This window comes from Penicillium psychrosexuale (genome assembly GCF_028828465.1).
Source record: "Penicillium psychrosexuale strain IBT 29551 chromosome Unknown utg000004l, whole genome shotgun sequence".
NCBI lineage: Eukaryota > Fungi > Ascomycota > Eurotiomycetes > Eurotiales > Aspergillaceae > Penicillium > Penicillium psychrosexuale.
The window spans coordinates 5713137-5727984 of record NW_026643189.1 but is presented as its reverse complement, the minus strand read 5'-3'; the positions used below and the strand labels follow the sequence as shown (position 1 = coordinate 5727984).

The following is a 14848-nucleotide window of genomic DNA, read 5'->3' as shown; positions in this document are numbered from 1 at the left end:
GAGGGTGGATGCAAAATCCTACAAATGGCCCAATTGCGCCTTGTTGTGTGCCAAGGGCCATGCCAATGACAATCAATTTGGGTTCAAATGCAATCAACGCATGGTTTGCGCATGTTCCTCGTGGGCAACGGCGACTCCCCAAATCCTCGGACAAAATGACCTAAACGCTATATCAAACAATCGGCGTGAACCACGAGGCGGGAGAAAGAAAAAAAAACTTGTATCAAGAAACACTCAGTAATAATGCGCCATCTCGAGGCCAGCGCGCTTGAAGCCGCACTTGACATAGAAACCCTCATTGACTTCGGAACAGTCAAGAATGCTCTGTAAACAACAAGTCAGCAATGATGAGTATAGACGTAAGAGATAAAAAAACACATACCTTGTAGCAGCCAACATGGGCAGCAACAAAATCCAAAGCCTGGATAATTCTCAAACCAAGCTTCTTGCCCTGCTGATTTTTCTCAACGGCGATGTCCTCAATGTGCCCGACCATACCGAGCGAATGGATGAACTTGCGCTCAACAATCAGACTGCCAGTCCCGACGACTCGGTCCGCACCATCACAGACCACGAGCATGTAGTACTCATCATTGCGCGAGGTAATCCAATCGTACCGCTGGTTCCATGCCTCCTCGGTGATCTCGCCAACAGTTGTCAGCACGCGCAACACGTCCAGATAGCCGCGAGTGTAGTCCGAGCGGCGCATTGGCCGGATTGTGTAGTCTGTTGGCAAGAGGGAGATCACTTCAGGGGAGATGAGGGTGGAGGGGAAGAGGGGACCGTCGGTGACCGTCTCGTCCACTGAGGTAACGGTTGAGCTCATGATTGGCTTTACGGCCTCGGAGGTTGTGGTACTTGGAAGGGCGTGTGCGGTCATTTTTGCAGTGAGAGTTGGAGAGTGGGAGTGTTGAAAGTTGAAGAGTTTTGAGGGTTGAGGGTTGAGGGTTGAGGGCGGTTGTTTATCAGGGGCCGGGGAGATCGGCGGACTTGGAATTGAGGAAGTTAATGTGCTGAGGTGAACTTTGATATAATTGAGGAGAGATATAAGAGTTTCGAGGTGAAAAGACGAACTTTTCAAGATGGGAAATAAGTACTTGACTTTGAAGGGTTCAGGTACTCCGTTCTCCGTACAGCCCTGCAGGTGAGACACCGCCACTAAGGGGGCTTTTCTATTAATACCACATACTTTGTATAATATAGTGGATTCTTTTGTCTTTCTGTCTGGTTTTTTTTAGCATAATCTGCTTATTTCTGCATTGAAAAACTCCTAAGGTTATTGGATATACTAGTATTAAACCGATCTCGGCAACTCCGATTTACTAGTGTTCTTGATCGGCTTCGCGATCGTGCTATTTATAACCCCAAAGAAAGTTGAGGATCTACAACATACAAAAAAAGTGTATCGCATCACAACACAAAGCGATCAAACATAAATTCTTTTCAGTATACACATGCTATCGGAAGTGGTCTATAATGTCACAGGACAGCACTGCTGTTCGTCTACAACTCCTTGGGAGCCAGCATCAGCTCGGGGCGGACATGCTTGTCGAACTCCTCGGAGCTGAGAGCCTTGAGCTCCATAGCACTCTCCTTCAGAGTAAGGTTCTTCTTGTGAGCGTTCTTGGCCACCTTGGAGGCCATGTCGTAACCAATTACAGGGTTCAGGCAAGTCACAAGCATCAGACTATCATACAGTTAGAATTTGCCATCAAAAGTAAGGGGGGGATCAGAAGAGCATACCTCTCGTGGAGAAGGGAGTTAATCCGTCCCTCGTTGGCCTCAAGACCCTCCACCAGGTGGATACGGAAGCTGTGCATGCCATCAGAGAGGATGCGCACGCTGTGGAGCAGGTTGGCGATCATCAGGGGCTTGAAGACGTTAAGCTCGAACTGGCCGTTCATGCCACCGATGGTAGCAGCGACGTGATTACCCATAACCTGGGCGCAGATCATGGTGAGGGACTCGCATTGGGTGGGGTTGACCTTTCCGGGCATGATAGAAGATCCGGGCTCGTTCTCGGGCAGGCTTAGCTCGCCCAGGCCACAGCGAGGGCCAGAGCCCAGGTATCGCACATCCTGGGCGATCTTGAACAGGGAGGCGGCCAGGGTGTTCAGGGAGCCGGAGGCCTCGATGATGGAATCGTGGGCAGCCAGCACCTCGAACTTGTTGGGGGCAGTCTTGAACTCGGTGCCAGTCAGCTTGGTGATCTCGGCAGCGACGGCCTCATCGAAGCCCTTGAAGGTGTTGAGACCAGTGCCGACAGCAGTACCGCCCTGAGCCAAGAGGCGCAGGTGAGGGAGAGAAGACTGGACACGCTCGATGTTACGGTCGAGCTGGGCGACGTAGCCAGAGAACTCCTGGCCAAGAGTAAGGGGAGTGGCGTCCTGCAAGTGGGTACGACCAATCTTGATAATATGTTGGAACTTGTCGACCTTCACCTGGAGGGCATCACGTAGTTCCTTGAGGGCAGGCAGAAGGGACTGCTCGAGCTCGACAACGGCAGCGATATGCATAACAGTGGGGAAGGAGTCGTTAGAGGAGGCGGACATGTTAACGTGGTCGTTGGGGTGGACGGGCTTCTTGGAGCCCATGGTGCCACCGAGGATCTCAATAGCACGGTTGGAGATGACTTCGTTGGAGTTCATGTTGGACTGAGTGCCGGAACCAGTCTGCCAGACGACTAAAGGGAAGTGGTCCAGCAGCTTACCCTCGGCAACCTCAGCAGCGGCCTGCTTGATAGCCTCGCCAACCTTGGGGTCTTATGCAAGTCAATAACCTGACGATATCTGATTACGCAAAGCTTCACATACCAAGGCCATACTTCATGTTCACTTCAGCAGCAGCACCCTTCAGGATACCGAAGGCCTTGATCAACGGGGCGGGCATGCGGTCCTGGGGCTGGTTGATGTCGAAGTTTTTCAGGGAGCTGCATCCATCAGCGACCTTGTTCGTTTCTTCCCTTGTAACATATCGATTTCACGGGTCGTCTTACCGCTGGGTCTGCGCACCCCAGTACTTGTCTCCGGGGACCTATTGAAACCCCCATTAGTTCTGTGCGGCACCATTGCTGCGCCAATATCACTCACCTGGATTTCACCAAAGGCATCGCTCTCAGTACGAGGGTCAACAGACTAGGTCACACACATCAGTTTGTCTGCTTGTCCACCGCGCCCTCTAAGCAGCATACCATTCTGACTGTAGTTCCAAAAGAACGCTTGTTGGAGAAAGTGTTCAAGGATTGAAGGCGGGGGAACTGAACGAATTGCCGGGTATTAGAGCTCAGAGACCGGGTAGCAAAGGGCGACAGAACGCTGCGAGCTGCGGGGGTGGCTCTGGCCGCATGTGTCAGGGTGGCCATAGAGCGCACCGCGGCTCGCGAGGAAGTAGAATTCATTGTGTGACAATTGAATTTGTAGCTGTACGAAAGAGGATATACAAAGGTTCCCACTAAGCTTCTGAAGCTTCTATGGAAGTGGAATCGAGGATTGGGTCTCCTTTAAAGAAAAGTCGCAATGCCGGCATTTCCCGGTATCGGCAGGACCGAAGGGAAACGGGTTGTTCGGCAGTGAGGCCCGTAATATTCGGTCATATCGTGTATTATCCGGTTTGGTATGGTATTTATTCATCATCCCTTAAGCCGCAGCTTCATTGTCGCAATAACCTTCTCGTTATATCGCTGACCTCCCTCCAGAATTCCGTCGAGTCCAGCGATCAAATGTGGAGCACCTGCAATTCGATCTACTTCTACAGATACCCCAGCAGCTCGAAGCTTAGCCGCATACGCCTCTCCTTCATCGCGCAGCGGGTCCAATTCCGCAGTAGACACCAACGCAGGGGCCAAGTTCCGGAAGTTCGGTGCGAGAATGGGCGATATCTTCCAATCCTAGACGAATGAGCATCCCATTTTCAATTAGTTCAAGTTCATGTCGGTACTTACCTCGTCAGAGTCCGCCGGTCGAGGAACTCCTAGAAATTGTCGGTGGAAATATGCCATGCGCGCTGCTGGTAGTGCTGGCGCAAACTCCATCTCCCGGTATGATTCATATGGACAGCCTTCGTAGTCAAACTCACCTTCGGGAGTAAAAACCCGGTGCAAGTCTGTCACCGGCACAGTCAAGACTTGCAAGCGCAGAGGGATGTCTGCATCGCGGCAGAGATGGCTGATGACGGCCGAAAGCTGGCCTCCAGCTGACACGCCGCCCACTGCGAACCTATCTGGGTCTAGATTGAACTCGGCTGCTTTGTGGGAGCGAATCTAGATGTTGCCTCATTAGCACTTGGTTCTCATCTAGGATCTTGGCCCGGAGATTCCTACCCAATTGAAAGCCGTCCAACAATCATCCACAGGAATAGGATACTTATGCTCGGGGGCCAGTCGGTAATCCACGTCAAATGCGACAAGGTTTCCATCAAGACCATGGACAACTCGCTTGCAGAAATCGTGGTCGTAAGCTAGTCCACCAAACACCCACCCACCGCCATGGAAGTTGACATAGGCTGCTCTCTTCTTCGGCTGACCCTGTTCGTCTAGCTGGGGTGCTGGCTCAAATATCCGTATGGTGATTTCACCGCCATGGACAGGACATTTCTGTTCTGTGATGCGGAAAATATCAGGGCCGGGAGCTCGACCATAGGACATGGTATAACGGGCAGGGTTCTTGCGGAACTCTTCAATCGGGATCTCGTGCGTATGCAGTCGCCCGGCATTAAATGCATTATAGTATGCGACGTAGATTGGGTCATACCGAGGGAGCAGCTCCGGGGGAATGCTGTTGTGAAGTGGCAGGACGACAGTTGGAACCTGAAACTTATGCAAAGCAGAATCACCGGCTTCTACTGTTTGAGAGGCCATATTGGTAACGAAAATGGCACCGGTTACTTTATCTAATGGATTGTTCAAAGAATGGGGTATGGAAGAGAAGAGCAGGCTATCGAAGTCCACTTAGTACAGATCGCGGGGTATCATTTGAATACATAAGTACCAACTTCAGTCTATCCCTACGTAACTAACCACAACATATGTAGATATGCACAGAATGTCCGTGTCAATATATTTTATCACAGTCGAAGCGGAGTGACTTATGTAGCACAACTCCGAGTTCAAGCGTCTATCCTCACCGGCTGCAATCTATATATTAAAGGATCGATTGGGAAAATAGCTCGAACGAAATCTGGCAAGTTCTGACTAGCTCAACAGGCTTTTTCTTCTAGTGTGTTTGGTTGATTTCCTGTTCATTTCATATCTTGATATAACCGGAGACAGATGAAGTACATCATAGAAAAGATGTTTTGGCTTTCCCACATTATGAAATCAATAGAAACATTGAGGTACAAAGCCAAAAATAAATAGAATGTTGTTGTAGAAGAAGTAATCATACCTTTGCGTTTATCTCCACCCAATAGTTACTCTTCCAAGTATTCCCATCGACACATCACTTATCATCGACCCCGTTTGAATTGCTACATAAGAAAAACTCATATTTGTCCCCTTGAGAATAACAGTGCTTCTGGTGCATTTACAAGCGCGCCAGCAGACCTCCGATGACGTTTCATGCTGGTGTTTAGAGGTTAGTCCTCCAAGATGAGATCAATAACGTATCTCAAAAGGCTGTTCATCAGCATATGGCCAAAACTCGAAGACTATTGAAGGCCATCTCTTCCTTTGAACTTTGAATTAAACGAAAATGAAGGCATTGCAAATTGCGTCCTTCCAAGCAACCCGACCCCGGAATCCGCTATGTGGGGCAAAAAGACAGACGGCGATATCGGGTTGACTCAGCGGGCGATCACAAGGTTCTGATCTTTACTGACTTATACTCGCCGCGACCTACATATTGCCCAGAAATTGATCCCTGGAATCGCAATTGCAGCATATATATATCACAATGACAAAAGTTGACACCCGTCTTAACGTCTCCCCGGTGCCTCCGGATGAAATCTTCGCCCTGAACGGGGCCTACGCAGTCGATCCCCATCCGCAGAAGGTTAGCTTGGGCGTGGGTGTCTACCGGACAGACGATGGAAAGCCATGGCCCCTTCCCGTCGTGCAAAAGGCCGAGAAGGAGTTGGTGGGAGACGATGATCTCTTCCGCCACGAATATACTGCGATTGAGGGCGACGTGCCTTTCCTAGGGATCGCACGGGATCTGATGTTTGGATTTGAGGGCAAGCAAGGCGAAGAAGAGGCCAAGGCACGCATTGGTTCCGTGCAGACCGTTGCTGGCACTGGTGCCAACCATCTCGGCGCCCTGTTCCTTGCTCACCACATGAAGCCCGCTAACGTGTGGCTGTCCGACCCATCCTGGGCTAACCATGAAACCATTTGGGAGCTGGCCGACGTACCCATCAAGAAATACCCGTACTACCATGCTGAAACCCGGTCCTTTGACTTTGAGGGCATGATGTCCTCTCTCGAGTCCGAGGCACAGGAGGGCGATGTTGTGCTTTTGCACGCCTGCGCGCACAACCCCACCGGCCTGGATCCCAACAAGGAGCAGTGGGTCGCCATCGCTGACCTTTGCGAGCGCAAGAAGCTCTTCCCTTTCTTCGACTCGGCCTACCAGGGCTTCGCCTCGGGTTCCGTTGAGGAGGACGCTTGGGCCGTCCGCTACTTCTTCAACACCAAGCCGGACATGGAGATGTGTGTGGCACAGAGCTTCTCCAAGAACTTCGGCCTGTACGGTCAGCGTGTTGGTGCATTCCACTACTGTACCAACCGCGCCTCAGTCACCCTGCGGGACGTCGTTGTGAACAACCTATGCCACCTGATTCGCGGCGAGTTCTCCATGGGTCCGCGTGTTGGCTGCAGCATCGTGAAGAAGGTTCTTACCAACGATGAGCTTACTGCCGACTGGCACCAGGACTTGCAGGTCATGAGCTCGCGCATTAAGACCATGCGTAAGGCTCTATACAATGAGCTGGTCCGTCTGCAGACCCCCGGCACTTGGGAGCACATCATCCAGCAGGTAAGCTATCTGGATTTATATGTGTAACATACTCTGTACTAATTGTTCTTTTAGAACGGCATGTTTTCCTACACCGGTCTTTCCCCCAAGCAAGTCTACGCATTGAAGGACAAATACCACATTTACCTGCTCAAGTCAGGCCGAGCATCTATCAGCGGCCGTAAGGAACCTCAATCACGGATACCCATAAACACGAACTGACATTGTGCACAGTGAGCCAAAAGAATGTCGCCTACGTCGCACAGGCGATTGACGATGTTATTCGCAACGAAAACTAAATTCGAAACGAGTCCGAACTGGTTTTGTTTTGAATTCTATATTGTTTAGACTGCCATGCATTTTGGTTTCTCGAAAGGGGTTGATATTTTTTTTTTTTGCAGGCTACTATTTACCTTGCATCTGGCGTGCCCATCTCATTTATGACGTTTCATGATATTTCCAATCTAGAGAACATAGCCACATGTGTAGTTTTAGTGTTCTTACACAATGTAACCACTCAGGTAGTCTCCAAATATCTATCTAGGCAGACCGGATCAATCGAGTCAATGGGGAAGGCTGCATTAGGAAAATTGCGTACTGTACATATAACAGCAAACACGAAACAGAGAAAGAAAAATGAGAAATCAAAGTCGGAATACGTTCGTAAGAATCTTATGGTTTGGCCGCTCAAGTGAGAAACGCCACTAACCACAACAAAGTAAAACTGTACTAGCTAAAGTCGTAGACGTTGGTCGACAACTGAGACAAAAGCAGGGTAGGGGTGTTAAGAGATTGACCGCGAAGCAAGGATAGAGCAGAATAAATCATCAGGGGGCTATTCAGAGAGGAACTTCATTGAAGTCACTCTCGCCCTCTTTGCCTTTGCCCTTTGTGCCTCCGAGTTTTGTCGACTCGGAGTCACCCTCGGGCCTGTTCTGTGGAAAGGTCTGCTCTTTCTCTGTCTCTTCATTGCTCTCCTCTGCAGTTTCGGGTTCAGGCTCCTCGTTCTTCGCCTCTGGAATAGGTGCCGCTTCTGCCTGACCATTTTGAGAAGGCTCATCTGGATCTTCGGCTTTATCTTTGGGCGGGGGTGGAGGGGGCAGGATGTCGTTTTTCTCATGTTGTGATCCAACCTCTTGTGCCTGCCTCTGCGCCTGCGGTTGGCTACTCGTCTCACCCCCAGGGAATGGAGTCAAAGGAGGCTCTTCGGGCACTTGCTCTGGCACGGGGTTCCGTTGGGGCTGAGTGCTGGGCCTTCCCTGGTTGGCACTTGTCGCAGTCGAAAGAGTAGAAGTAGTACGCTGGTGGGACGAGCCGTGGATCACGCCGAGTTGACGGGCCTTGGGATCTGCGTTGAGATAGTAGCCACGCACACCGGCAATAGTCCCCTCTGTCTCGCAAGCATCCACCCACTCCGGCACCACGACAGGAATGTTCATCTCTACAGCCTTCTCCCACTGCGCGCCCCGTCCTTCCGTGCAGACGAAGTGAGTGGTATCGATACGGACCGAGTCGATCATCTTGCCTCCAATGCGGTCCAATGCAGCACCGAGAGCCTCCTTCTGCTGCGGATCGAGTACACCCGTTGTGACAGTGATACCGGACAGGTCAGTCATCTTGTGTGTGCGACACGTCAGCTTCTCCGACTGGTACGTGCCAGCCGTGGTTCGCAGGACCAGATGGAAGGAGTACTCGGAGTGAATGGCCAGACCACTGATTTTTGTGCTGCGTGTCTCTAGCGGGCGGGGTATGCAGCCGGCCTTGGAACCATTGCGATAGAGGGAGAGCGATTTCAGTGATGCAGTGGCTAGGTCGATTGGGTCCCACTCGAGAACGAGCGAGGTCTGGGTCGCATTTCGGAGGCGCAGGATGGGTGGCGACGGGGCCTTGACACCGTACGTATTTAGGATCCGCTTCTGGAGAGATTGGAAGGCAGATGCGCTCGCTGCTTCGGCAGCGTGGTTGCGCGAAACGGTGATATCGACAATGCTGCCTGAGCTAATGTTGCTGGGAAGGAGGACTGAGGGGAATTCGATCTGCGCGGAGATTTGTCAGTAAGGTGTATTTGTTTGCTATTGATGTTCCGCAGAATTGCAAGTCGTCGATGTCTTCGGGGTAGGGAGTAAGGGACCAGGGGTTTGAGCTTACGAGCCGATTGTCCTGGGTGAGGAGCACTGCGACACCCGCGTCTACCTTGCCAACTGTCAAGGAAACCAACATAGCGAAAAAAGGAAGAGGGGAAGGTTTAGGAAAAGTTGTGGTGGTTGTCAAGTGAATCTTAGCCTAGAGTCGTTGATTCCGCCAGATCGGCATTTAGCGAGATACGCGCTTCTGTATTTACTTCTGTACCTCGGAGCCAACAACGACAGCTTATTTGTAAATTGGAGGTATAACGAATGAAATAATCAGGAATTGAGATAATTTAAATCTCAGATGCAAACTAATTCCCCCCAAACGCTATAAATCGCAATGTCGCCTAAATGATGTACAATAACAGTCCAACAATCGACTGCTAGTAGTATGATACAAGATGTCATGGTACTATACATTGAATCTCACGGGTCGCATGATGTCCACGGCTTGCTGGGCCTCGCTTTCTGCGTGTAGCTCATCGACAATAGGTCATTTCCTCGGTGATTCATGATCCAGAAGCAAGGATATTAGATGATCTGCATCCTTTTGGACCCCCTCTAAGTTCCGCGTCACACACGGCGGCTGAATGTAGATGTCCATGGTTCCTGACAATTTTCTCCTTCGCAAAGGAGACTCGGAAACAAGCGGGTTCCCCAGCTTATCCAATCCTTGCTGTCTTAAAGCCTGCTCGACAGCCATTCGCACTCTGCGCGCGCACCAAGAGCGAACAACCCGCTTGCTTTGCTGGAGTTGTGACACGGAAACTCGCCACCATAGTGTGTTTCTTTCACGATGTCCACAGAGATCGACAATTTTGGGCCGGATCGCATGGGTGGGAGAATTCAGGTAGCGTGCGGCAACAGGAGGGGTGTTGCATTTGGGCCAATACCGAAGCACCAAGCTATTTGTAGACGTGACAAATTTCATCGCCATGATAGAAGAGGTTTACCGGTGGTCGTAAGGGTATGCTGGCTTGGACTGTGAAATATAACGAGAGTCGTAGCACATTGATATCATGTCGGGTTGAGCACGTCAAGGTTGATTAAACAGAGCCGGCGAAGACCTATGGACACTTCGGAGGAACAATTGGTGGTCTGGAATATAGGTTCAAAAAGATACCATCGAGCCACGAAGAGAAGTATCACAGATGTATTGTGAATGTACTCGGCAGGCGCCGAATCTTCGGAGCTTGCGTGAATAAAGCAGTCTCGTGCTGCTTCTTAGGACGGGCCGCACGGAGGGCAAGAAAGCTGTAAATGAAATGAATACTCAGGATCTTGGACAGACCAGACAGCACCTTTTATCGCAACACCTCAGAGAATTCCTCAGAAATGCCCTTGCAAACTTCCAAGCTTGACACTTATCCTTTTGTGCCAAATCAAACCAGGCGGTCAAAATCTACCCCGAAATCAGGCATCAAGGCATAAATTTGCCGTAGTTAAGCGGGGGCGAAATCGCTGTGACGCCACTGGGCAGCCAGTGCCTGATTACATAATAAAAAAGATTTGAATACCAGTGCACAGAACCCCCACCTCCTTCTTTCTTCCACTCTCACTCCCCTAATCAACCTCGATTAGGCCTCTTCAGATCTTCGTTGATCTAAGGAAAAAATATTCCCCAGAGACTTGACCCAGGTGAAGGTCACGAAAAACCGCTATGCCCAAGAATAAGGGAAAGGTAAGCGCGCAAAATATCCAGCCCCTCCTGCTGGTGATAATTTCATCGCCACATCCACCGTCTCGGGTAGCCACCTACCCTCAAGCTGGTGACTTGTGGGCTCGCGAAATATTTTTCTCACTTTGGAAACCACTGATCTTCACTTGTGTGACACATGCTGACAACCAAGTATAGGGCGGTAAGAACCGTCGTCGCGGCAAGAACGAGAACGACAACGAGAAGCGTGAACTTGTCTTCAAGGAGGAGGGCCAGGAGTACGCTCAGGTCGTGAAAATGCTAGGCAATGGTCGCCTAGAGGCACTCTGCTTCGACGGCGAGAAGCGTCTGGCCCACATCCGTGGCAAGCTCCGCAAGAAGGTCTGGATCAACCAGGGTGATATCATTCTCCTCTCGCTCCGTGACTACCAGGACGAGAAAGGCGATGTTATCATGAAGTACACCGCCGACGAGGCCCGTTCTCTAAAGGCTTACGGCGAGCTCCCTGAGCACGCCAAGATCAACGAGACCGATACCTACGGTGGTGAAGGCTTGGACGACAACGTTGAGTTCGACGAGGACCGCGAAAGCGAGGACGAGAAGGAGATCGATGTCGACGAGCTCTAAGCTCATCCCCTGCTACCCCTAGAGTTCGATGCTCTGCCCTCAAGGATACCCCGGATACATCCTCCCTCGGTATTCTCCATGTTCGCCAAATCCCTCTCCTCTTACTCGCCGTCGTGGACACAGTGCCATCGCTCATCTGCTCCGAAACTGCCTTTGACTACTTGCCACGCGAGGCACTTTCGACATCCGATTCCCTCTATACATTCGTTCGAACGGACCAAGAGCATCAACCACCTCCCCGGCCTACGACGCTGCTCCTCACCTCGGCTTGCATGAGGATAGGAAAATCCTCCATTCTGGCGCTACTGCGATAACTTTTACGGGCTTGAAGCCATCGAACAGAGGACCCTAGGTATTTGTCCATTGGCATTCCAAGGTGGATCGATCGTCGATACCATTTTTGTCCTTTGTGCAAATATCTTGGGATCATGACAGAGAATGATTGCCATGCACACATCATGAACCTGTGTGCTTGTTTTCCTGCATTGCATTGCATGCGGTGTGTTCACTCTGTTCAGCCTCGACTTGCTTTTCTTTTCGTTCTTTTATGATAAGAGTCATGAAATGGGCCACGAGAATTGAAAATATTTTTTAAGATTACTTTATTTGTAGACCAATTCAAAGCAGGAATCAGACAAATCAAGTGAACTATCGTAACTAAACTCTTGGGGGTTCTCAGGCAGGGGCTTTTGATGGGGCCACTACACATAGAGCCGCCTGCATGGGCAGCACAACTTGGAATTTAGAGAACAAAGAGGTAGTTATATAAGGAGCATTGACTTTACAGGAGATAACAGGGTCCAGGGCCCCCTGGATTATTCGTATTCGGATAGCAAGAACCTTTGCGTAGTTATCTTTAGGTTAATGCCCAACGTCGAAGCCAATTGCTACCCATCGACGGAGTATTATCCTCTCATTTGATGGTTGGACCGAAGAAGTTATGTTTATATCAGACAACCCATCAGGCATCAAGTAATTCGCTCGTTGTTAACAAATGGAGATACTGTTCCGAGTGGAGGGACCATCGCCTTGTTGGCCGCCCCGTCGTTGCTGCGATGAGGTTCGGCATCTTCGCTAGATGCCGGGAAATTAAGGGGCAGGGCGTGGTCGGGCACCGATGATCGCCAAATCAGCAGCCCCTAGAACAATGTCGTGCTCGCCAGCCCGCGGCGCTCGCCACATAAGAGTGGGGAAACTAAGGATCAAAGGGCCACCTGTGACCACCCCGTTCTGCAATGTCGCTCTCTGGGTGCATTGAAAAACTTGGGCCGGACGATTTCTGGTTACAGGGGCATGGGACTGGTTAGGAACCTCAGTCCAAACTTCAAAATTGACGCGGTACGGATTGTCGCTTGCCACATCGATTAACACGACGATTTTGGTTTCTTGGGTGGTATTTCTATACCACCAATGGGCATCCAGTTGGAGTTGGCCCAAGGATTCAGAAAAGCCAGTTTCAAGAATGAGGGAGGGATATTCGGTGGCAGGATATTCGTCTGCCGCTGAATTGATACGTGCGTCGTACGGACCGAATGCCCAATCGGGCTCCTTACTTTGTAGAAATCCGCGAGTTCTTTCGGCGCCTTGGTCAGTGAAATCTCCGTTCTGCAAGGACAAGCCCATAGTATTGAGGTGGCCCATAACGATAAGACGGAAATTCCCAATGATTCGTTCATACTGACGACCCGGCATGATTTTCAATAATACAGCGAAATCGGTGTGTGCGATCGTGGTTCGAACACCGGGAAAGAGTTCAAGGTCTGTTTCTATCTGGGTAAAGAGGCCTTGCGGAATTTGATAAGCCCAGATAAATTGTGATGGTCGGGGGATATGTGTCTCGACGGTATGTGTATCTAATTCAGCCTTTAGGTCTTCAATTGCATCGTAGATATCATTCAGGGAGCGCGGGCGAATTATTCTTGCGTTAGGGGGCACGACAAGATCGTTCGACTTTCCAAGAAACGGCTGGTACGATGATTGGGATGGGGGCGTAGTTGTAGTGGTCTCTGAGCCTCTGGACGCAGAGGTAGAATCGAGGTTAGAACCGCTTGCCAGGTTTGCCTACGATTAATCGAATCGAGGTATATTAGATCATGTCTCTGTAGGTAAAAGGGGCCAGAAGATTGTGGACAAACCTGGGTAAGACTCGACGTTCGCACCTCTCCCATCGTGCCTTCCGTTTTTTGTGGTCTATCCATTGTGACGTTGATATATGGGCTGGGCTGTCAAGCTTTGGGTTGTAGATATGGTGTCGAGAAGATATTCAGATCGTTAACCTTAGAAGTCAAGCTCTCAGGCAGCGCTGATGTAAGGACGCGTGCAGATGGACGTTGACGGACACATGTAGGTAGATGTGATTGATAACGTCAGGGGCGTCACGTGACTACCTGGAACAGATCTGCCATAATTCGGCGGTGCGAATGGCAGCCAAGTCGCGCTATGCCTAAAGTAGTTGAGGGTTTAGGTTGATAAATACCCGGTTCTCGCCAAGCAACCCAATCCCCATTCGGGTATTGGGTTACCACGGCTAGACGAAAACTCTTGCGAAACAAAAATTTTAAATAGTCACCATTTTCTATACCATTTTTTTACCCACCAACATGCCTAAAAAAACCCAAGATTCGGAGGCTCGTTTAGCAATTGCTATTGCTGCCTAGAATTCTAGAAAAAAACCAAAAATCGCGCTATTGGCGTGAGAATTCGACGTTCCTTACACTCGCCTATACGTAAGGATAAATAGGCGGCCTTCTCACTCGACCCGCTACCCCCCCAATTCAGTATTAAATCCTGATCAAGAAGAAGCAATAATTAGCTGGATTACTATGCTAGATAATGCTTTCTCTCTGCCTACTACCAAGATGGTGAAAGTATGCGCAAATTCAATTATTATACGCACGAACGAGTTGGAAAACACATCGCGTCCACCTATTGACAAACATTGGGTATACCGTTTTTTACAGTATATTCTCTATACTAACAACCTTCATTTTATTAAATAAAAACCGAAGGAAAAGAAGCGAATGGAAGTTGAGGATATTGGCTATCTTACTACTTGGTATCAGCAGTTAAATCAGTATATTATAAGCAATAATCTACGACCGAGGGATATCTACAATTTTAACGAGACCGGCTTCCAAATTGGCCAAGGAAAGACTCAAAAAGTCGTTTCAAAGAGTCCTACTATATATTCCCTTAATAGAGGGGTATCTAAGGGGATTACTAGTATTAAATATATTGCTGCTAACGGTTAGAAGATACTACTGTGGTTCCTAGTTAAAGGCAAATTCTTTCTAGAAAATTGGTTTAAAGCTACCAACCTAGTTCCTACCCCCAATAGGTATACTTTAGATGATATAGCCTTCTAATAGCTTAAAGCTTTCTATTTCCATATAAAAGACCGTGCTCCCTATAGGAGTAAGTGTCTATTATTAATAGATAACTATAGGTCTCATCGTATACCCTAGTTTATTAACTTCGCAGTATTAAAG

The 14848-nt window shown here is 49.6% G+C and overlaps 8 protein-coding genes across 8 annotated transcripts; 2 read left to right on the top strand and 6 right to left on the bottom strand.

Annotated features, from left to right (window-relative positions):
- Positions 1–234: 234 nt before the first annotated feature.
- gup1 (glucosamine 6-phosphate N-acetyltransferase) lies at positions 235–880 on the bottom strand (the record flags this gene model as incomplete). The annotated part of the gene is made up of 2 exons (XM_057188992.1): positions 235–324; positions 383–880. 2 exons carry the CDS (start codon positions 878–880, stop codon positions 235–237), a joined length of 588 nt encoding a protein of 195 aa, XP_057040695.1.
- Positions 881–1503: 623 nt separating this feature from the next.
- N7518_008064 (class II fumarate hydratase) lies at positions 1504–3397 on the bottom strand (the record flags this gene model as incomplete). Its single annotated transcript, XM_057188991.1, has 6 exons — positions 1504–1687; positions 1744–2761; positions 2814–2929; positions 2996–3033; positions 3090–3134; positions 3191–3397. 6 exons carry the CDS (start codon positions 3395–3397, stop codon positions 1504–1506), a joined length of 1608 nt encoding a protein of 535 aa, XP_057040694.1.
- A 231-nt stretch (positions 3398–3628) lies between these two features.
- N7518_008063 (alpha/beta hydrolase) lies at positions 3629–4855 on the bottom strand (the record flags this gene model as incomplete). The annotated part of the gene is made up of 3 exons (XM_057188990.1): positions 3629–3886; positions 3941–4258; positions 4319–4855. 3 exons carry the CDS (start codon positions 4853–4855, stop codon positions 3629–3631), a joined length of 1113 nt encoding a protein of 370 aa, XP_057040693.1.
- A 1033-nt stretch (positions 4856–5888) lies between these two features.
- Positions 5889–7246, top strand: N7518_008062 (putative aspartate transaminase; the record flags this gene model as incomplete). Its single annotated transcript, XM_057188989.1, has 3 exons — positions 5889–6968; positions 7023–7128; positions 7182–7246. 3 exons carry the CDS (start codon positions 5889–5891, stop codon positions 7244–7246), a joined length of 1251 nt encoding a protein of 416 aa, XP_057040692.1.
- A 540-nt stretch (positions 7247–7786) lies between these two features.
- Positions 7787–9167, bottom strand: N7518_008061 (putative chitin biosynthesis protein (Chs5); the record flags this gene model as incomplete). The annotated part of the gene is made up of 2 exons (XM_057188988.1): positions 7787–8983; positions 9096–9167. 2 exons carry the CDS (start codon positions 9165–9167, stop codon positions 7787–7789), a joined length of 1269 nt encoding a protein of 422 aa, XP_057040691.1.
- Positions 9168–9569: 402 nt separating this feature from the next.
- Positions 9570–10013, bottom strand: N7518_008060 (uncharacterized protein; the record flags this gene model as incomplete). Its single annotated transcript, XM_057188987.1, has 1 exon — positions 9570–10013. The coding sequence occupies one exon, from the start codon at positions 10011–10013 to the stop codon at positions 9570–9572; it is 444 nt and encodes a 147-aa protein (XP_057040690.1).
- Positions 10014–10736: 723 nt separating this feature from the next.
- Positions 10737–11360, top strand: N7518_008059 (translation initiation complex factor eIF1A; the record flags this gene model as incomplete). Its single annotated transcript, XM_057188986.1, has 2 exons — positions 10737–10757; positions 10932–11360. The coding sequence occupies 2 exons, from the start codon at positions 10737–10739 to the stop codon at positions 11358–11360; spliced, it is 450 nt and encodes a 149-aa protein (XP_057040689.1).
- A 1089-nt stretch (positions 11361–12449) lies between these two features.
- Positions 12450–13558, bottom strand: N7518_008058 (uncharacterized protein; the record flags this gene model as incomplete). The annotated part of the gene is made up of 2 exons (XM_057188985.1): positions 12450–13421; positions 13496–13558. 2 exons carry the CDS (start codon positions 13556–13558, stop codon positions 12450–12452), a joined length of 1035 nt encoding a protein of 344 aa, XP_057040688.1.
- Positions 13559–14848: the final 1290 nt, after the last annotated feature.